Below are 24,098 nucleotides of genomic sequence, written 5' to 3'. Positions count from 1 at the left end.
ATGGAGTGAGATAAAAAAAAAGATCAATTGTGACCTCGTAAACATTGGTATCTAGTAAGTAACTAATATCTAGTTTAATTGAATATTACCTCCCTTGCAATAAAAACTATCTCTGGTATGGTAATTGCTTTTATAGTTAGTTAGTCGGTCGGTCGGTAGTTTGTTAGTAATATTTATTCACTTATTTAGTCATTAATGTCTTTATTTAGTTATTGAGTTTTTACTTACTGACTGACTGACCTAATACTTTTTTTTTATATTATTTTTAAAAACCTATTATTTAAACTTTTTTTTTAAATTGTCGTCTTTTTTAAAATTTTAAAATTTTAATTTATTTCTGATCAGTGGGCCCCAAAAAGGGAAAGAAAGTTTTTTTTTAAAATTCCCAATTTTCCCACCGGGGAAACCCCCAAAATTTTACCGGTCACGAGACACGTCTATATCCGTATCATAACCAGTGCCCTCAAAACTTCTTCAAACAATCAAATGTATCGAAATGATACATTGTCATTGTATTTTTATGTAAATGTAAATAAGTTTAAAGGGAAAGACAAGGTTAGAATAAAAACTTGATTTCAGAAAAAGAATACTATAAATAATAAGTCTGCAAATTTTCTGCCGCCAAATAATAATATTAAACGAATGATAACAAAATTTAAATCGCTAAATCACCGATTTCTACAAATCAGTAAGCGCGACCATGTTTGTGTATTGGCCGTATAAAAACAGGTGCGCGTGATGTCATTTCCCCACATCTTTAGATTGATGATAAATCTAGTTGAATCGTAAGGAAATATTAATTAATGACCAGACAATTTAATTTTCACAGGAGGTGTAGAGGAGATTTTTTATGGTTCAAAATACGTAACAATATCAAAAACAAAAAAAAAAGAAAAAGAAAAATAAAGAAACGTACGGCTAGCCAAAAGTTCTAGCCGTACGTGAGTCACGAACGACTAGCCAGGACGCACTGTACGTAGTACGTATTGTCTAGCCGTACGGCACTTTTCAAAATTATATGGAAGTCAAACGTTATAAAATTGTTGATTTTCATGCTTATCATTTGTTGTTTTATTTGTATGAATTATTAAATCATTTTTGTTAATTTTAAGCACATGGATCGAATAAAAAATGATCGGAGTGGAATAAATAAATAAAAAGAACATTGAATGAAAAAAAAGGGTGAAATGCAAAAATAATTATATAATTTTCAAAACAGTAGATAAATATCGAACATAAAAGCACAGTCAATCAATTAATTAGCCTTGATTAAAACTTATCCAGGGACTGACAATAGAATTTTAGAATGCCTTTCACGGAACAGGCAAACTTTCCTTGATGGACAAACTTCTATACAGTACCGTCGGTAATTGTCGCAATTATCAAGAGCCTAACAACAATCATTTTCAGTGTTTGTTGTTTTTTTTTCATATAAAAGGTGTCGAAAATTTAACTTAATGAAACAAAAAAGGATTATTATCAAAATTTTGTAAACTATTTCAATTGGTGTAAATGCAAGCAAAGGCTATTTTTTTTTTCTCGACATCTTGCGATGACAAAGATCGATATATATAGCGATCAAGGCGATTAATCTCTTAACAGTTAACATCCAAAGACAATTAATGCTGTTTCTTGGTTAAAATCCTCGCTTAAAGTCATAAAATAACATATGCATTTTCGACTTCCATAAAATTTTGAAAAGTGCCGTACGGCTAGCCAATACAGCGTGTCCTTGCTAGTCGTACGTGACTCACGTACGGCTAAAACTTTTGGCTAGCCGTACGGGCCCGTACGCTAGCCACTTCCATTATAAAACTCTACTAAAACGTGTTCTTAATAGTACATATAATTAATTTTTTGCAGTTTGATTCTGACTTTCAAATTTAAAGGTGTGAACATATGTTATAATTGATGTACACATTTCAAAAATATCAGCAACTGTTTTGAAAAGTAAATTGTTAACATATCTGTCAACGTATGATGCTGCGCATCGTAATCGTAGCCTAATATTAACTGCAGGCAAATCATTTTTATTGGCTGCTCAAAAATCTAATTTGCATAATTTATTCACACAATTGCTGGTTCTTACTACTTATGTCTAATACTGCGCATTGTCCATTTTAATTGTTCCTAATTTGCACCAAATGCTCCTGTCACACTGTGTACTGACGATTTTTATTGCTCCTTGTATGCCTCTGTGCCGACAGACCTATTGATCATGCACAATGTTGCCCTAATTGGTTAATCACCCTTGTCAAATATTCTAATGACGAAATAGACATCTATTTTTTTACGCTTCATCAGTGAACTGAATGACCTTAGGGGGAATTCGGTTCCACACCTGTCAATTGTACTGTAGTAAATTACAGCACGTCATAAAATAGCAACACATTTTTTTCAGTTCCCAATAATCATTTTAAATATTAAGTAGATTTATGATTTTTTGTTTTTTTTGGATTAAATTTACGGTAGAAGAAATGCGTATCTGTCGGGGAAAGGAATTTGGTAAGTAGATAACGTGGAAAAAGCTTTGGGAAACTGGATAAACCCGAGAATATGCGTAATTATAGGGGAATGGGCAACCTGTTGCTGTTGGTACAGTTTTGACTGGGTGCCTAAATAACTTTACGGACAGTTTTGTTTTCATACGATATAAGTCTGGCTGCCGATTTTCCTGCGCCTTTCTCATTTTTTAGCGTCAATGGCGGAAAATCGCGCCCTCAGCATATTGGATTTAGTTGATATTTTACTTGAAAAAAAAGATATATGACCGGCGATGTACCCTATTTGGACAGCTTGTCTAGCGAAAATTAAGTACAAAATAAAAGGATATATCGTCAATTTGAAGAAGTTTCTCATAGTACCCAAAGTAAATTGATGGTTTATCTTTGAAAATTAAGCAGTCATTGCTTAAATCATGTGGTGGGATCATCAGCAAGCTTGAGTATCGGGCAAATGATAATTAATGTCGCGGCGTCTTCAATTAATTAATTAAAGCAATTCAGTTCCATATGATGTTTTCATAAATAATATATAATGTACGCAATTAAATTAATAAGTTCTTCATCAAGATATATTTCAGTTGTACCAGCGTGTACAACTATACCGGAAGTGGGTATTACACGTCACAATCTCGGTCTCGTCTGTCTCGCGAGAATGACAGAACGCCAAAATGGCGGCGCCCATTGAACTTATTTCTCAAGTAAAAAATAGTGTCTTTAAACACGAATTTCTCTTTTATAGGGTTGATGTCAATAGGGAAACTGTCATGGTTCCTCTTTTTAAATGATGAATATTTATATTAGACAGACATCAATCCATCCATTCTTATTCCTTTAAATAAATACCCGTTTCCCGAATAAGAAAAAAAGTTATTTATTCGACCTCGTTGTTATACATCATTAAGATATCAGAACTGGTCCAGATGTATCAATATGTTATTAAGAAAATTACTTGTTCTAACTTTTGTTTGTAAAATCTATGTATATGAAATGGTCAAGGGTTAGTCATTTTATATAATATACTATGTAACTTACATTTGAAACTACAATGTATAGTTTGGACAGGATATTTTTGCGGTTATCTGAAAAAAAATAGGAGCTTTTGATAAACCACGGGTAGCTTGAACAATTACGTTACAAGCAAACTCGCATGGTAAACAGTGAAAATATTGATAAAAACATACCTGAATCTGGCAATAAAAAGCGTCCGTATTCTAAATATCTCATTATGTTAGCATTTATGCAATAACTGTCTAGTTCGCTAACATATGTTTTACTCGTTTAACTAATAGGATACGAAATCCTGCTACGAGGAGCATCGAAGTGTTGGTTCATTGTTTTTTCTTCCGAAACTTAAAAAAAATTGATATCTTTAAACACTTCTTTAGCGTTCACTTTTGCAAGGAACTGATAACTCTCTGAACGTATCAGAGCAGGTATAAAGCATGGCGAATAGCCTTAGAAAAGATTTTATAATCAATCACAATAAATGAGACCAGCAACGTGCGGGATTTGAACCCGGGTTGTCCGATTCACATTCCAACACTCTACTCTAATCAAACGTTACACACAACTTCCAACTTCCTTGTACTTATATTACATAGCGGCCATTTGGGCTTCTACAAACACGGACTAGAAATGTGTCTATAGATTGTTCGTTCGATTGTTTATAAACTAACAGGTCGGTCCCCTCACCGGTTTAATAGTCACATTTAAGATGGACCTACCGCGTGATTTTGACATTCAAAGCATTTGTTCCTAATTTCTCCTTAAGTCACGTAGAATGCAATAATGGAAACTTTAAAGCAGCATGCCTCCAGACTTATGTTAATGTTCATGAACATTTTAGAAATGAAAGTGAAACTAAGTTGAAAAATGAACAAAATGTTATTTACACAATGCAAGCGGCACTTACAATCCACTTAAAGCACCAAAGAAAGGTCAAACTATGCGAAAATAGCCCGTATCACGTTAGTCATGCAGTAAAATTATAGTGAAAAAAATACAAATCAGTCATTAATCGCATATAGCAGATAAATTATTACTTAAATGTTTTTACTTTTCATAAAATCTTAATATATTTTCTCAAGTTCGATTTTCAAAACTTTTGCTTATCTGGAGGTAAGGTGCCTTGAGTCGAAAACAAGACAAATTCATAAACAGTTCAGATTGACGTGGGTCAATATCTGTATAGTGACGACAGCCTGCCGAAAAATAAACAATCGTCGTAATACTAACCGTTAAAATTTATTCCGGGAAATGGATGATTTTGTCCGCATTGTTGACACATGGTCTTACTTTCGGATAACAAACATTGACATCTTCGTTGTTAACGATTGTCATAAAAATGAAACTTTCCTTGTTTTCTGTTTTTTGTTTTTATGTTTCGTTTGTTTTGTCCAGAAAGGATATCTTTGTGATATTTATTCATATAAAACTTAAATACTCAATATCAACATAATTTTATGAATTTTTTTGTATTAATAAAGAGGATGTTGCAGTTGATTACATGTACCTAATGAACAGGATATGACATTTGATGACCTAATTAACATGATATGGACTTTCTTAATTTAATTACATGATATGACTTTTGGTTACTTACTTATCAAATTATGAAAATTACCTACGTAATAAACATGATATTATATCTCTGTTGTAAATTTATCCTGATAATTTCATGAGACAATTTTTTCGCGAAATCAACATTCCAGAATATTTGCAAAGTTTTTTCATTCAGTTTTGTCAAATGAAAATTATACTAAGATTCCTAGCAAATATAAATGTTCGCGAAAATCTTCAATGGCCCATTTTATTCTTTCAAAAAAATATGTTTTCTTTTCTTTTTTTCTTTTTTACAGCATACTGAAAATATGTAGCCGGAATGAATAGTATTCGAAGGACTCGTTAAAGCAGCATGCCTCCAGATTTAAAAATTTTGAAAATGTTTTTAAAGGGGATTGGTCTACAATGGGAACATTTTCCATAATTATTTCAAATATTAATGAAAAAAAGGAAATATATCATTTAGATGTTCTGATTAAATATTATTTGAATATATGTTGTTAAATTTGTAAAAAAAGGAATCCATGCATCTTTATAAGATAAATAATAATATTTTGTTAGAGCACATTTTACTTTATAAATATATGTAAAATCTAAAACATTAAATATTTTGAGTTCTTAGTTCATCTGTATCATAATAATGTGTTAAGTTTCCATGCCTAATGAAGAAATTATGTTTATACAACAGATTATCAAAAAGTCCAATTTTCTTTGGATAAATATGTATAACTTATGTTTATTTTTTCGCTATTTTTAAGTTAATTTGTTAGAAAAGATCCAAGTTCTTTCAAAATAATCTCAGTTTTTATGGACGGTCAACCAGTCCGACTAATACTAGATAGGAGATAACTCTTAAAATAAAGATGCTAGACTTATGAACATCGTCATATATTATGTGAGTGGTGACAAAGAACAATTATCTTAAGTCTAAGGTAGATGCCATTAATAGTCACAAAGAAGAAAATTGAAACATAATACAGTTTTCAAATATATACTTTTATTGTGACAAAAGAGAAAATACAAAATACATAACAATTTTCAAATAAGTTCCAAGATCAAAATGATAATAATCGTGGAAAACGAGGTGGTAGACTTCTAGATCTAATCACATATGGTGTAGGTGTTAATAATTTGAAGTAAATCCCTGACGAAATAAGTTATAGAATGAAAAGGGAGATTCAAAATTAACGTGGGAGATTATTCTTTACGGTAGATTCATAAACCTTGTGATGTGATAGTTTGAAGTTTAAAGTAAATCCTATACGCTATGAATGAATATAATAATTTTAAGAAACACTCTAAACATTCAAGGGGGCATAGTTCTGGAAAAAGTCAAGCTAGAGTTTTCAATCTTCTCAAACATTATTTGAGTGATAACGAGTTTGAAGTAGATGCATTAATGATTCTGTATGTTGTAATTCAGGTTGTTACCACACTTTAGTGAAATCTTGTGAATATGTATATATATGTAAATATTATTGCTTTTTAACAATTTCAAACTTCTAAAAATACGTAAAATATTTGTACATATTTATATGTAATCATTAAAATATATGTATTCATTTCTTACTAATAAAATTTACTTAGACTTTATAGAAAATGAATTTCTAATTACCTCCCTCTATTTGCCTGAAATGTTAAATTTGGAAAAATCTTAATAAATAATGCTTTTTTGGAACTTACAATATTGATGAATCCTAATTTTAACATCATATACATGTATCTAATATAAAACCATGAAATAATTGTGTTACAGGATCTTTAAGAAATCAAGAAGCTTTAGGAATCAAACATCATTTTTCATGAAATTCAATTATGATAATTCTGATAACATATGAGCTAGAATTAGGAATCTTGCCTAATAATATGTAAGTGATGATAAAAAAACATATATTTACAGTTTAAAGTAGATACATTAAGAAATAAAGAAAATATAAACAAACAGCATTTTTCATGACAATTCTAAGTTTAAGGTGTATAAATCTAATACTTTTGGTGATAGAGTTGTGAATCTTGACGTGCAAAAAAATCATTCCAATACTTTTATCTATCCACATTTCATTTGCAATATTTTAAGTTTGTTTGTTGCCATAGCAACCAAATTTTTAAACATAAGATGAATAACAAAACTGATGTGCATAATTTTCAGACTGCCATCTACCCACATTTTAAGTTTCATGGAAATATTTTCAGTGTTTTTTTGCATTTTCACGGGATCCAGCTCTTGTGTTATATTTGCTATTTTTAAAGTATATTTGTTGCCAAAGCAACCAAATTATTCAACATAGGAACAAATTAAAAGACGTACATAATCTCCAGATTGTCATATACCAATAATTCAAGTTTCGTAAAAAAATATATTTCAGTACTTTTTGAATTATCATGGGATCCAGTTTTGTGAACGGACGGACATACTTACGAAATGGTACTTATGTGACTTTTCTTTTGATCTTTTTAGTCATTTTTAGTTGTACAAGCCATAAAAAGACACACAAATGTAAATTTATCTATTGTTCTCCTAGTCTCTTAAGTCACTATGTGTTTGTACGGACTGACATACTGACGGAGGGTAAACCTCAAGCCCCTCTTCGGTTAAACCGGTAGAAGACTAGCAAAAAGATCAAACATCATGATCACTTGAAACAATATCATTGAAGTTGAATGACAGATTGGCAATCAACAATTACTACAAGCAAAGCATTACTCACAAATTAAAGACACAGAGACAATTAAATTCGAAGAGTAGATCTGAGAGAAATTTCCAAAAGTTAGAAGAAACCATCACTTATAACTGGTCAATGTGTCAAATGCAACTTTTTATGTTTTGATTTGTTACAAATTTTGTGTTAGAATTTAGACATAAATGGTCGCAAAGATTCAGTATCAGTCTGTATGATTTAAGTATGATTACTCTGGCAACAGATATCCTCATAAATTCTGGGCAAGAAGCCTGCATTTGATGTAGGAAGGTTACTCAATCATCGATTACCATCATAAATATTTGAAGAATTATGTGTATGATTCTAGCATAGTAAATCAGTCATATACCGGTATATAGGAAGCTAAGATTTGTCAAGTAGTACTAGGGTAGCCTCAAAATATGGAAGGATAAGATATTCGCCATAAATACATATTCATTTAGTTTGAAGGAATGTACATGTTTCCTCCAGCTTAATAATTGGAAAAACATTTTTATGTTGGATTGAATGACTTTTAAACCATGTGAGAGAAAGAACACTGTGCATATTTAAGAGGGTATTGTATATAAATAATTAGAAAATAAATATATATGAATACACGATGTTGAAACATATGGAGCTGTTATTTTTGTATAATTATTGACCATATGGGGGACATTAATTGTTACTATCAGAAAGAATCTTAGCTGTAGTAACAGCGGCGGTGTAGTTAGTGTAGCACTATGCACCGGCCGGTATGCAAATTAGAAAATTATGATTCCTACCCAGACTAGCTACAGGAAAGAGGTTTTTTTTGCACAAATTTTAAAATGTATGAAGCTAAATCCGATCCCATCGGCTCTAAACGTAATTATTCTTTTTATTACTTTAGTTTATATACAATAGTTTTGTTTCATTATATAATTGTTGTTGTTACCTCCTGTTGTTGACCGGTACATGTATAATCACTGTAAAGTATTGCAATTATTAAGTTGTTTACAATCCCGTCTGTGGATTCATTTCTTAAGATAGTTAAAATCATACATCCTATTCAAACTTTAAGTAAAAATACGGATAAATTTGTTTTATGTTTAAAACCAATACTTTTTAGAGGCAAGGGACCATTCACCAAAATTTATTTATCCATCTCAGTCTTTATCTTATTTATTTCAAAACATTTGCATAAGTATTTGCAATAAACAAGTTGCACATTCACTTACTATTGTTCCATGTTGCTTGCTATCAAATTAAAGTATAAGTAACCGTATGTCATACACTTCACACTTTTCTAAACATCATACGTGATGTTTGTAATGATTTGTTTCCTTGGGTAAACATGTTGTAAAACATTGCTCTGTCGTCGATCGTACCTGGTGAAAAATAAACTCCATTTAAGTGCACAAACATACACCTGTTATACCACCATCCTGACTTATACGTTTGTGCACATTGGTAAGTGTTTTTATGATCGAATGTACTGAACGGCATACCATTGTGAAACGACATACCCTGCTGAGCATTGTCTCCTGTAAATCAGATAATTTACTAAAAATAAACAAACGACAAACTTAATGTGCACAATCTTTAAGCAATTTTAGAAATGAATTTGTCCAAATTTTGGTACAACTAGTTTGCTTAATATTTTACAGACGAGTGTTCGGAATAAATATAATCAATTAAGACGGATGGATTTACAGATGGATGGATGGATTAATGGCTACAAGTATTTTAAGTTTAGCATACAGATATTTTATGCTCATCCTTGAGTAAAATGTTTTATCACATCAATTTATAAAAAAATATCTATGACATTCTTACGGGGAAACGATTTCAATAAGCATTAAGTTGCTTCCAGTCTAATCCTTTTTGTACTGAATGTAAATGTCATGTATGTAAATATGTTCTGATGTGACGAATAAAATATGTTTAAACCAAATTCTTACTGAATATGCCTTGACAAATGAATAAAAAACTATTTACAGAAAGCTGCGTTCCCTATAACAGATCAAGTAAAGTTGATCTTTTCTTGCAAAAACTGCCATTTTTAATGACGCTATATATATTATTATGATGGTGTAGAAATTTAAACATAAAATATCTATTTAACATGTTTATTTTATATTTACATAGAGAATGCGTAACAATAATAAATATTTTCTAATATCAAATTTGAGCATAGTATATCTTTAAGTAAACATAAATGCATTTTGGGCACATCATTTTATAACCTAAGTTACAGCCGGTGAAAAATAGTAAGAGTATATCCAGTCACAAAATTAATAAGACATATCTATAATTACAAACAGACCAATGACAAACCAGTTATGATCTTTCCTCTGTTACTGTCAATTAACAAAATTATTGAATTCAAACCTATTGATCCATGACCTGGTGAAATATGCAACGTGTAGTTTGAGCCGGCTGATATGGTAAAGTTTGGAAATGTCTCATATCCTTTAGATCCATTCGCGGCTGTTACATCTATTCGAAGTTCGTAGTTACCTTGACTAACAAGTTCATGAAGATTTTCTAGTCCTGTTAAAGATAATGACGATGCTATTTTGTCACGTGTCTAAATCTGAGGACACCATGGCAGACCAGCATACTTGAATTTCAGTATTCTGAATACATTTTAACATGACATTTTGCACGTAATGTTGATATAATGTACCAATATTATTAAGGGAATAATACATGAATATGCTATTATATGTGTTGTATCGCTAGAGTTATGTAAAAGTTGTAGTAAAATACATCTGTATCAAGCCAATCCAATGATACAGCCCATCTTAACAGCAAAGTATTGTTATTTCCTTCTGTAAATACGTAACATGTATTCGCACTCAATTAGGTTTTGGAGTTATGGCACGCATTGAGTCGTGGGTCGCGTGGATCTACCTGACATTTGAATAAGTTGAAATGGTCTCCTATCTTGAAGGGGAAAAAACATGTTCCAGAACATTTTACATTATGTGTGACATATAACACAGGCAAGTCGGTTGAACCGGAATATGTATTTCCTTATTTGGCTGCTTTCTTCTCCAGAAAACATATCGATATAAATTATTATTTAAAAAACGTTTAAATGGCAAAATTTCGAAGTGATAAAAAGTTCGACTGTCTTAAAAACATATTATTTTAAAGACACGATCATAAATATATTTGTAATTACATAAATTACATAGAAGTTTAAGGATTTTTTCTTCTAACAAAACAGAGATCTCTGCATAAAAATACGAGGGTTTTGAAGTAAGGAAACTTCACATATACGACGAGGATAGTGAACACTTCTTGAATGTTAAGCAAACTCCTTATAAAAATTAAGTAAATAGCGGCTAATGGTAAAGCAGCACGTCTCCAGATTAATGCTTACTTTCATGACAATTTTGAAAATGTAATTGAAAGTATCATATTGTACGGTTTCCAAAAACGAGCAAATATCACATCATCAAAGGCACTTGCAACAACAGTTAATTATTTAAAAAAGGTAAAAATAAGCAGAAATTCCCCTAACTGCGTTAGTAACTCAGTAAGAATATAGTTATACATAATGAAACATTCACCATTAATCACTCATGACGTGTAAAATTATTAAATCTTATTATTTAATCCTGAATCTTTCTTGTTTTTCTTCAATCTTAGTGCAGTTTTTTTCAAGTTTAATTTTATTGAAATGTTTTTGCTCATCTGGAGGCATGTTGCTTTAAGATAAAAACAATGAAATATTTACCACCCTTGCAATATTCGGTCGGTTATTGATAATGAGAAACAATTCAGTTTGGAAATTTACCAGTTACGTAATAAAAGCGGTCTTCAGCTTTTATTTTCTGTTGGACAAAACAATTATGTTTCGAGCTATGCATTTCAGTTAGTTTATCTTGTAAAGTGCATCATATCACTGTTAAGTATCTTCAAATATTCGTTACGAGAGCTATTTATAAGGTGTAAGTGAACCGGTAGGGTAAAGCTATCGAGCAGTTTCCTTATTGTTTATGTATTTTATCGTAAGTAAATTTCATCTTCCACTTTAATTCTATTAATTTGACAATTATATGAAACAATTGATCTAAAAATAACATTTAACCTTTAGAAATGCTTAAGGCTGCTTTAAAGTTGTATATAAGAAAACATGATAATTAATGTCAATGTGAAATACTGACAACATGTCCAATTGTGATAGGGAGCTTATTTTTTAATTTGAAGTAGCAAACATTATAAGTCATTTACATATCAATATTTAAAATTTTACTTACATTACATTAGTATCTTTTTAAAAACATTGGTAGGGAAGTGTAGCTATTTCAAAATTTTGTCATAAATCCATGACATAAAAAAAGACAAAGAAACAAGTTAACATTTTTATATGGAATTTTGAGTTCAAAGGAAAGACCTGTATTGTTGAATTACACGTATGAATTTTGTTGCATTTAATAGAACAAATAAAAGCAAAACACGGAAAAAATTTATAAAATTTTTGATACAATGCGTGAATTCTCCTGAAATATATATACCAACTACAAAAGTTATCTTATAGAGGCAAGGATTATGAACAGGTTTTAAGTACCGTCTTTAAGTAGTCAAAACGATTAAGCAAAGTTGGTGATATACATTCAGCTTTAACAACATATCAATAATGCATCATTGCTAAATGGTAAAAATTCTAAAAAGCAACTTCGGAACATTTTATTCTGTTCACGAACGGTAGTCATATGTATAAAGTAACCATCCCGAATGCCATGTAGATGTATATCTAAGTAGAATTTTTTTATCAACTGTAAAGAATAGACTATAAGATTAAGGAAGCAATTTTATATTACTGTATATAAATTTATGAAAATACAAGAATTATCGTTTATCAGAAAATCAATAGCTTTATAACTTTTAAAGTCTTATACTTTAACAATGAATATATTTACATTGTATATATTACCTAGCCAGAATTCTTTATGAATGTCTCCAAATCCATTGACGTATTCAGAGAAGCTCCTAGTAAAGGTGACAGAGCCATCAAATCGATTTTGAAAAACCTGAAAATATGCATTTTTTCACAAATTTTACGTTATCCATATGTAAGACATTTGTTTAAATATGCCCAGGCGTGAACGCCAATTTTAACCTTTTTAAGGTGTTCTAACAAAATTTACAATATTCCCTTATTTCGCAGACATTGCAGACGAATTTATTACTTCGCAGTTTATTCACAGCATAAAAACAGTGCTTACAAGTCATTTTGCATGACAAATGAAGTTATGAAATCAATTTGTAAGCTTAATAAGGCTTTATAAATTGATATATCAGAAAATAAAAATAATGTTTTGGAATAGTTTTTTTCATGGTTTTTAATTTACACCTTTCTACTCTTCATGAACGAAATACATAATCTATACTTTAAATTGACCATTCTTCCATAACCCTTTTCAATCTTAAGATATAAGCAAAATCATTAAATTCACGTGATTTGATTGACATAAAGAAAGAGACACCGAGAGACACCGAGGGACACCGCCTTGAACGGACAGGAGCCAACCAGTGTTTAGGATTTACAACCGGTGTAGTAAAATTCATACCGTCCAACCTCCACCGGCTGTTGTCATGTCACAGTAAACCTGGATTGTTCGGTGAGTTTTCCATGTTGTAACATTGTAAACACCGTTTGATGGGTTAAAACTTTGGTGTAATACGTCAGTACAATCTGTAGCAGTCAGCTCTAAAAAAAAAGAATGCAAGCAAACTAGTACGTGAGGACGTCTGAGAATTTTGTTTGTGCAGAAACATACATCAAAAGAAATTTTAAAAAAATAATTAACTACACAATTATATTTAATGGTAACCAAATAAAAAATTATTACTTATAACATTATTTATATAAATAAAATTCCAGGTAGTCAAGTATATTGTAATTACACAATATATACGCGTGATAAATAAGAGAATGCTTACACAGTATATATTTTCATAATTATGTGACTTCATTTAATGACAGGAGAAACATTACGTGTTGGCTCGACATGTTGGTTTATTTTCATCGATATTCTTGACTATTACCATGTTAGATTAGAAAAATGTAGTATTGGTTGTTACGTACAAGTTATATAGTTCAAATGATTTGTAATTAATTACTCAGGTCTACTTTTAAAAATATGCGCTGGCTAAAAATGATTTCATTTCTTATATATGTGAGCACTTTGTTGTGATGCCTTGACCTATATCAAACATTCGTCCTATCTTATTTTACGACAGATTATTCTCACAATGAAAAAAGGTTTAATTAAAAAAATGAAGTCACATATTTGTATAAACAGTATCAATTTCACTTACTAGTTTCGCAGTTGTTTCCGGTAAATCCCGGTGCACACATACACATATAACCATTAAGTTTGTCATTACATGTACCATGCGTTCCACATAAACCAATTAAACAATCATCAATATCTGTTAGCAGTACATAGAGAAGGTTTGCTTGTTTGTTTTAATTCAACAAGAGTGTTGTGTAAATTATTATTTCCAAGAGCGCAAAGAATATTCACTCCAAACAAAGAAACTAAATTCTTTTTATTTTACACCACATTCTATTGGTATCCGATCAGACTGGACTCTTATTTATGACGTTATTTATGAATTCGTTGAATACATTATATAGCTTTATTTGTCTAATATATTGATCAGAAAATAAAATTATGTAACTCATTTTCAAACAGTGTAATATGACTTAAGTGTCACTAATAAGTTTTCGATATCTTATTGCAAAACATGAGGAAAAGGTGTAATGTGTTTTGCAGCTAAATCTTGGTTGTGATAAAAGTACAATAATGTAATTGTTTATGAAATAAAGTATATAAATGCATCAGATATACCTATTTCACAATTAACTCCGGAATATCCAGGTGCACAAACGCAATTGTACCCATTTATTGCGTCAAAGCAAGTTCCACCGGAGCCACAGGGGTTTGGGGCGCACTCATCGATGTCTGTTAATAAAATTGAGTATAGAATCATTATTTGAGGCATGCAATCGGTCTTCCCAATAGGCGACATTGAATCCATGGGACTTTTCCTGTTCAAATTAAGCTATTTTTAATACGCGCAGTGATGATGAGGCGGACACAATCGGGGCATGTTGAATCTATATAAGAATTATTCGGGACATAAAGTTCCGCCTGTAAATAACTATCTAAATCATTGTTAATTTACTAATGTACTACTGATATAATGGGCTCATGTGTATCTCTGGTTTTTACCTACTCATCCTGTACAATTTTCTATAATGGCCAACAGTAAAAACCTTTGTCTACTAGATATGTAGTTCACCGTTTCTTTCTTTTGTTTCCCAGCCCGCTTAGCTCAATTAGAAAAACATCGCATTAATTATCCGCGGTTCGATGGTTCGATCCTTGCGCTAGGAGAAATGTCTCCATGATAATAGATCTTTGACAATGAGTCTAATGATCATCCTCTTGTGTTTATTCAGATACCATGTAGAATAAGTAGTCGGTAATAACAGTTAAGCTATCTACGAAAGCCGGTAAGTCGGATCGACCGCCGACGGATCGATCGCCGAAATACAACTTAAAAATATGTTTTTATTGGCACAGAAAAAAGCAAAAACAAACAAGCCTTTTTGAGAGCAATTCAATGGTGTTAAGCATTATTAAGAGGTTATATGCGTCACAACTTTCTAAATTTCGTCTTATTAATTTCTTCTTATCACAAATATTATATATTGGTGTTACTTCGGCTAACTCATTTCTTTGTTGACTGTCTTTGATTTTACTAATGAAAGTGTCAAAACACAAAAGGAAATAAAAATGATATATGTTTTAAACATTGTATCGTTTATTAGATTTGATTCTTTCGTATATGATGTAAGGTCCCAAATGAATTTCACTTACTTATTTCACAGTAGTTTCCGGTAAATCCCATTTCGCAAGCGCAAGTGTAGCTATTAATGCCGTCAATACAGGTACCATATGTTCCACATAACCCAAATAAACAATCATCTATATCTTTAAACAAAAAAATCGATTGCTTTTACTTAATATTCAATATTTCTTACTTATCATCAATTCAATAGGTTTTTGTTAAAAAGCGTAAAATATTTTTCATTCAACATAAACAAGTATTTTTTTACATGTAGTTTCAAGAGCGCAAATGATATTTACTTGAATGAAGCATGGTTAAACAGAATATTATATGCGCTGTAAATATAGATTGGAACAATTTACAATGGATTTTTTTTGTGTTGTTGTTGTTTTTCTTTTCTTTCACTACATTGGTTTCAGATCTGGTATACCCGTTACTTTGCCAGGTTACAAAGCGAATTAATGGGGATACCTGTGGGGCCTGAAAAAATATTACAATGGGTATGCTGCTTTTCAAAATGTGAGGTTTCCGGCGGGTTGCCTTGATAACGAAAAGAGAAAAAAAGAAAAAACGGCATGATTTCGAAAATTGGTTATCTGTCGCCAAGCGCTTACGAGCCCCCGGCCAGAAACATTATTTTTTCTTCTATCATACATACCTGTTTCACAATTAACTCCAGTAAATCCAGGTGCACAAACGCAATTGTACCCATTAATTGCGTCAAAGCAGGTTCCGCCCAAGCCACACGGGTTTGATATGCATTCATCGATGTCTGTTTATAAAAGTGATTTTAGAATCATTTAATGCTTCATTCAATCGCAAATTTGACTCAATGTGATTTCTCTTGTTCAAATTTAGCTAACATACTTATGCGCAGTGACGATGATGCTGAACAAAATCAAGACCGTGCTGAAAGGAACTTAGAAACTTTCGGGAAATAAAATTCTGGCCGATAACAACTCGCAAAATCATTGTTAATTATATTGTGCACTACAAAGATGTAATGGGCTCCGATATATCTACGGTTTTCACCTACTCATCATGTACAGTTATCTAAAATGGCTTTATCTGCAAGATATGTACTTCACAATTTCATTCATCATGAGTGTAAAAAGATTTTTAGAAGCTAAAAACGTCATAACTTTCTCAACTGTCTAATTATCCTGCCGAAAGGCGGCGGGGGATAGAGAAATAGTCTCCGTCCGTTTGTCCTTCCGTCCTTCCGTCCGTACATACGAGAGCTACATTATGGGGTTTGGTCTATTGTTCTCATATGTCATTCATTCCGTTTCTCTTGTGGGGTTATTTTCTGCATTTTGGGGTTAAAAAGAACAAAAGAAATAACAAAAGAAAACCCCATAATATAGCTCTGGTAAGAACTTCCGTCCGTCCGTCCTTCCGTCTGACATTTTTTGTCCGGAGCATATCTCAAAAAGTATTTAAGGTATCAACTTGAAACTTCATAGGTGGATAGATGATATTGAGGAGGAGTGCAGTGCACAAGAATGAAAACTCCATCTTGCATATTTTTAAGTTATTGCCTTTTGTTATTTTTCATACTTAATTTTTCACCTGAGTGGAGCATAACTCAAAAAGTCTTTGAGATGTCAACATGAAACTTCATTGGTGGATAGATCTTATTGACGAAAAATACTGTGCACAAGAATGATAACTCTACCTTTTATTATTTTTGAGTTATTGCCCTTTTGTTATTTTTCATACTTTTTGGTCGGAGCTTATCTCAAAAAGCGTAAGAGCTATCAACTTGAAACTTAATAGGTGGATAGACCATATTAAGGAGGAGTGCAGTGCACAAGAATGATAACTCTACCATGCATAATTTATGAGTTATTGTCGTTTGCTTTTTTTAAAACCTAATTTTGTCGAGAGCATAACTCAAAAAGCCTTTGAGATATCATCATGAAACTTCATGGGTGGATATATCTCACTCAGGAGGTGTGCATTGCATAAAATTAATAACTCTATCCTTCATAATATTTGAGTTATTGCCTTTTGTTATTTTTCATACTTACGTTTTCACCTCAGTGGAGCATAACTCAAAAAGTCTTTGAGATATTAACATGAAACTTCATAGGTGGATAGATATTTCTTATTGACGAGGAATGCTGTGCACAAGAATGATAACTCTACCCATTATAATTTTTGAGTTATGGCCTTTTGTTATTTTTCATACTTTTCGTCGGGAGCTTATCTTAAAAAGCGTTAGAGGTATCAACTTGAAACTTAAAAGGTGGTTTGATCATATTAAGTGTGCAGCGCACAAAAATTATAACCTACCTTGCATATTTTTTTAGTTATTTTCCTTTTGTCCAGAGCATAACTCAAAGAACCTTTGAGATATCAACACGAAACTTCATGGGTGGATGGATCATATTGAGGAGGAGTGCAGCAGACAAGAATGAAAGCTCTACCATGCATATTTGTTTAGTAATTGCCCTTTGTTATTTTTCAAACTTAATTTTTATCCAGAGCATAACTAAAAAAGCCTTTGAGATATCAAGGTGAAACTTCATGGGTGGATATATCTCACTTAGGAGGTGTGCAGTGCACAAGAATGATAGATCTACCCTGTTTAATATTTGGGTAATTGCCCTTTGTTATTTTTCATACTTAAGTTTTCACCTCAGTGGAGCATAAAAAATCAAAAAGTCTTTGAGATGTCAACATGAAACTTCATAGGTGGATAGATCTTATTGACGAGGTATGTTGTGCACAAGAATGATAACTCTACCCTTTATCATTTTTGAGCTGTTGCCCTTTTCATACTTTTTGTCCGGAGCTTATCTCAAAAAGTGTAAGAGGTATCAACTTGAAACTTCATAGGTGGATAGATCTCATTGTGGAGGAGTGTAGCACACAAGAATAATAACCTACCCTGCATTATTTTTCAGTTATTGCCCTTTGTTATTTTCAGCCATCAGTATTCACATAGGTTTCAAATCTGTAATCACTTCAGCCATCAGTTTTCATTACCAAAATACCTACATATACATTCTTACAATGAGCAAACACATTCGGCGGGGGATGGCCATGCTAACATGGCTCTTGTTAATTTTGTCTAACCAAAATGTTATATTTAGGTGATTTTTTTCGGCCAACGTATTTCTTTGTTAACTGTCTTTGTTTTTTAACTATGAAAGTGACGCTCTTCAAAAAAGGACAGAAAGACTGATATATGTTTAAAATATAGTATCATTAATTAGATTTGATTATTTCGTATAAGATGTCAGTTGTTTGGCTAATCCCGCTGCTTCGCATGCCCATGTGTAGTTATTAATGCCGTTAATACAGGTACCATATGTTCCACATAAGCCAATTAAACAATCAACTATATCTTAAAACAATTAATTGCTTGTTTTTCTTTATATGCAACATATATTATTTATCATCAAGAAATGATATTACATGAAAAAAAAATTAAGAATAAAAAACATTATATATTCAATACCAACATTTTTTCTATTTAATAGTTTTAAAAGTGCAAAAAATATTTACTTAAATGAAACATGTTTAAAAATAATATTAAATGTGCTGTTATTCTAAAAATTATAAGGGCGTTTGAAACTATTTGCTATATCTTGATATTGTTTGGTTTTCGGCAGGTTGCTTTGAAAAGAAAATCATAAGAGAAAAATTACGGCATAATTTCGAAAAATAGCTTATTATGGCCAAACACTTTAAAGAGCCCCGGTCCAAAAAGATTTTTCTTCCAACTTATAAATTATCACATTGTATGATACATACCTATTTCACAATTCAGTCCGGAAAATCCAGGTGCACAAACGCAATTGTACCCATTAATTGCGTCAAAGCAGGTTCCACCGAAGCCGCAGGGGTTTGAGGTGCATTCATCTTTATCTGTAACATAATAAACATGAAAACATCAAAGATATCTTGATAATATGACAATATGAACTGAAGTATAGGTCATGCGTTTCTTTCCTTGTCTTTTTTATTGTTGTTTTTTATGTGTTGTTATTGGTTCTTCTTCTGCTTGTTTGTTTTGCTTGGTCTTTTTTTAATTGTATGTGCGTGTGCGTGCGTGTGTGTGTGCGTGTGTTGGTGCGTGCGTGTTCGTGTTCGTGTGCACGTGTTTTTGTGTATCATGACATATTTCGTTTTATTTGTCTTTGCTTTTCTATTTAGAAAACATGTTCAATAGTTTTTCGTGGCTAAAAAGCATACATCTGTTTGAGCATATAACCATTTAGAGAGGGAAATTGTTTCGATCTGTAAAGGATTTACAAAGACACAATATCATACCGGGAATGTTTGACGCTGTTAAGCAGTTCCGGTTGCATAGGTCGTCATGACAACAAAGGTCGCACGTGTGCTGCTGAGTTCTTTTCGCAAAGGCATCGTCACGTTTTCCAATTATAGAAACATGGCTGCCCGTTTGATCTCTACAGGCCTGTGATATTAAGTAATAAAATGATAAAGTTAAATATAAAAACACGAACTCAGATATCATTTTTGAAGGATGAATTACATGTATACTTCATTTAAAATTGAGCTCAATTATCAAATGATATACACTTTTTTCAATTGATAATTGAATCTTTCAAATGATATGTGAGATTTTAACAATGGCAATTTTAAAAAAAAATCATGTAAAACTTAAAATTATTAAATTTTAAAGTGACTATTGACAATTTAAATTAACATTTGTATCAAACAACAGCAAAACCAAATATGTGTTCATCATTTTAAAGATGAAATTTACATTCTAATTTTGAGAAACAATTTTAATTTTGAAATGAAAAAAGCACATTCAAATAAAAACATTTGGAATTTAATTTGAATATTCCTTTACATATTACGTAGGTAGTCAACAAAAAACAGATTATTCAGGTGTTATTTGTTAAGAAAATTTGTTTAATTCCGTTCTGGAAAACGATATGATAACAAAGTTCACCGGGATGTTATAGCTCTAATTACCTCGGTTAAACTAATAAAATAAGTTGAATCTTTACCAAATGTGCTAACTTTACTATAACTATAAAACTTTTTAGAAGAATCTATGAAACATGAAAAAGGTAGTTTTCAAAGAAAGAAATAAAATGATGTTGCAAAGATTATATGTTATTTTTCTTTAATAAAAGCCGTCTAAAAATTTTTTGTTTCATTGGGCAATCAAACTGAGTTTTTAAGGGTTTTTTTTAAAATTGGGTGATCGATTTGTACCCACTTTGTTTTTCATTGTGAAATTTGGTGTTGTACATTTTTTATCGTTACTTTCAGGGGCAATTGATGTTTACTTTTGTATCGTTGTTGTTTTTGGGAAAATCGTGACATTTTTTTTCTGAATCTATATTTAAAATATTTTAAAAACGGCTAAAAATATAACCTTATTTTTGTCATAAAACCTTTTTCTTTACAAAAATACTTTTTTACATTTGTAAAGGATAATTATTAGCTTACTTACATGTTTGGATATGCATTTGCTTGTACGAACTTCACTTGAAAACAGCTGTCTTCCAACTATGCTGCATGTCTAAATATAAATCGTTGGTGCTATCTTTATAGTAATGACTTACCACAGTTTAAATTACATATTTTTAATAGAATGATATTATAAAAATAAGCACTTAAGCAACAATACTATGTATATGAATTTAATGTACACACTACATAGTCAGCTTTTTTTTTTATTTAGAACCTTCGAGGCCAATGTTAAGAAATACTTTGAAAATAGCAGAAATTGTTTTATTGAGTCTGTTCTTTAATGATGGTGCATATCATCTCCCTAGCACCGCTGACATCCGGTCCACAACACTGTACTGAGGTAAAAGCTGTAAATTTATATTTAAAACTAGAAAAATCATAACAAACCAAACCATATCATTAAGCAATTAAAACGGGAAAGGAATTAAAGTAGAAAATCGATCTTTTGTCCGATTCTTAGCCGGATTTAAATTTTTTAAAAAAGCGTTTGCACTTTTTATGCTTTTTGGGTATTTTTGAACTGCAAAAGCTTTTTTGAAAAAACGGTAGAGCATATGATCTGATATTGTTTACACAAGTTATTGATATGGACCAACATCAACTGAAATAAAATTCTCGAAAAGTTTTATAAGAAAGCAAATTGTTGTTAAATGCCAAACAAGGTAAATTTTACCTCTTCCTCCAAACAAAAGTCGATGTCATGACATGGCATAGTACTGGTATGAGATGGACAGTTGTAACAAACTGGTCCTCTATTCGAAGGATATCCTTAAAATCAGTAAATATTATAAACAAGAAGCCAGGTTAAGTCTTCTCTATTCAATTGGTGATTCTATTTCCTCATTTCCTCATATTCCTAATTTAATCAAAGTTTATTAAGAAATTTGTTGAACAAATAAGCCCTTTTTAATGGAACAATCAAATTTATAAAGGTTTTTTATTTTTTTGTTTTTTTTATTTTTTTCTTGAAATGTATACTATCTTCAAAAAAAAAAGCAAAACGTTTTTCCCAATTTTAACAAATTTACAGGGGGCTCTGCAATACATATAACCAAAAAATAAAAACTGCCCCCCTTTAAACCTTTAAAAAAAAATTTTAACAAAGGTAATTTCGCGCAAATTTTTAGCATAACGTGTGACATAACAACGACATTATCAATTCGTATGGACTCAATAACATTATAAATAACTGAGAAACAGCGCTATTAACACGTCACTGTCTACGGAGAGGATACAGTCATGACGTCAACCGACGGAGTCAAGCTATGGGCAGTAATTTAGGTCTGAAATGCGCTTTGGAAAACACCAACACATTCCTATGACATGTTTCAGGAGGCCGGTAAATGTAAATGCTACTGTTCATTTGTGTTTATATGGCAAAAAGAGTTTGGAAAAGGTCCTCAGTTTATAGAAGACGCACAGGTCACTTCCAGTCTGTGATTGTCATTCAAGCAGATTACAGAATAAATTGCAATAGACCACAGGTTTACAGCTTTGGGGATACTGAAATATCTGAACATAAGCCAGGTGAGCGCTAAATGGGTACCCCGACTTGTAATTAACGAAAAGAAAAAGCAAGCGAATGCATTTCTATACAGGATAGTCACCCGGGATAAACTTGGCTCTTGGCTCTGGCATTATAGGACCAAAAAAACTCGGCTCGTCCATTTGGAAAACACCACTAACACCACCGCCGAAAAAAGTCAGGGCATCGCGCTCCGGTAGCAAGCACATGTGTGTCTCCTTTATGGACTGACAGGTGATGATACTGATTCGCCGGATTACCGAGTAACGTACCATCAATATTGATTTTTTTTTAAAAAATCTTTACATTGGGTTTTTCTTTCAAACAAAAAATTTGCGTTTTAAAAAATATATATTACTATTGTTAAAAAATTACAAGGAAAAAAAAAAAACTTAAAACAAAGGGTTTAAAAACTAAGCCCCGCAAAATTTTCATTTTTTCCCCTGTGGGCTTTCTTTAGGGATTCTTATTTTCTCTATTTTAGGTTAGCAATGGGGATGGGCTGATAGCGTAAACACAAAATCGTGTCTACGTTTGGTAATGACTTTAAGATTGTCACATTAAACAAATGCTCTGATGTGGATTGCGTAGAGAAGGCCATGACAACGTCAATTATGACATTTTGTGTGCGCCAGGTTTCGTGCAGTGATGTATGTAATTTTGTATGTTGATCATTCAAAGTTCTATGTTTTTCTACCTAAATTACTGGTATAATGTTATAAAATATGATCTTTAAGTCATGTGTTTTTACTTTTTGAATATACGTATTATTACTACATTTACAACGGTTGTCTCTTTACTTCTGCAACAACCCTTTGAATATGTACACATGCGCGGGTACGTAAAGAAAAGATGTACAAAATAACGAAAACATGGATAAACTTATAAAGAAATATACAATAAAAATATCTGTACCTGGTTCTCCACATGCATCTGCATTACATAGGTTGGTTCCACAGCATTCTGTGCATTGTTCAACTAGAAGCATCAAATTTTTTTTTTTTTTTTTTTTTTTCCACAAAATGTTTCCCAAAATTATTTAACCATTAAGAATCATCTCTTACGAAAGCCTAACAGATCAATTAATAAAATAAATTAAAATAATTTTCCGCCATATTTTGTTCGTTTCTATGCCTTTTTTCGCGTTAATTAACCTTTTAAATTACGCGTAACTATGTCTTTTATTTTGCAAAATCTGTTTCGGTTACTACAACATCATTTCGCCGTTATTCGCCTTTTTCAATTTTTTATTATGAACTAGATACTAGTGAGGTCCTTTCGTACCTAACAGCAAAAAAAAAAAAATTGGGCAATAAATTTATTAAAAAAACAATCTTTCCAAAAGTTTTTTTTCCATTTTTACTTTTTTATTTTCGTTTCTTTTTAGGGAAAAGAAAGGTAAAATTTAAAAAATTTTTTAAAAAATCACTTGGGAAAATTTTAAGAAATTTTTAAAAAAAATACCCCTTTATTTTTTTTTCCCAATGAACATTTTTAAGGAAA

The 24,098-nt window shown here is 31.4% G+C and overlaps 1 protein-coding gene across 1 annotated transcript; it reads right to left on the bottom strand.

Moving 5' to 3' along the window:
- Positions 1 to 8,630: 8,630 nt before the first annotated feature.
- Positions 8,631 to 23,564, bottom strand: LOC132730760 (fibropellin-1-like). The gene is made up of 13 exons (XM_060716750.1): positions 23,511 to 23,564; positions 21,744 to 21,838; positions 21,051 to 21,119; positions 19,889 to 20,036; positions 19,370 to 19,483; positions 16,263 to 16,376; positions 15,634 to 15,747; positions 14,599 to 14,712; positions 14,063 to 14,176; positions 13,312 to 13,451; positions 12,675 to 12,771; positions 10,118 to 10,279; positions 8,631 to 9,270 (listed from the first exon to the last, which is right to left on the bottom strand). Exons 2-13 carry the CDS (start codon positions 21,780 to 21,782, stop codon positions 9,023 to 9,025), a joined length of 1,473 nt encoding a protein of 490 aa, XP_060572733.1. The 5' UTR covers positions 21,783 to 21,838; positions 23,511 to 23,564; the 3' UTR covers positions 8,631 to 9,022.
- Between the last annotated feature and the right edge of the window lie 534 nt (positions 23,565 to 24,098).

Source organism: Ruditapes philippinarum, unplaced genomic scaffold (assembly GCF_026571515.1).
Source record: "Ruditapes philippinarum isolate M1 unplaced genomic scaffold, ASM2657151v2 ctg8846_1_1_1_1, whole genome shotgun sequence".
NCBI lineage: Eukaryota > Metazoa > Mollusca > Bivalvia > Venerida > Veneridae > Ruditapes > Ruditapes philippinarum.
This window is presented reverse-complemented; position numbering and strand designations above follow the sequence as displayed.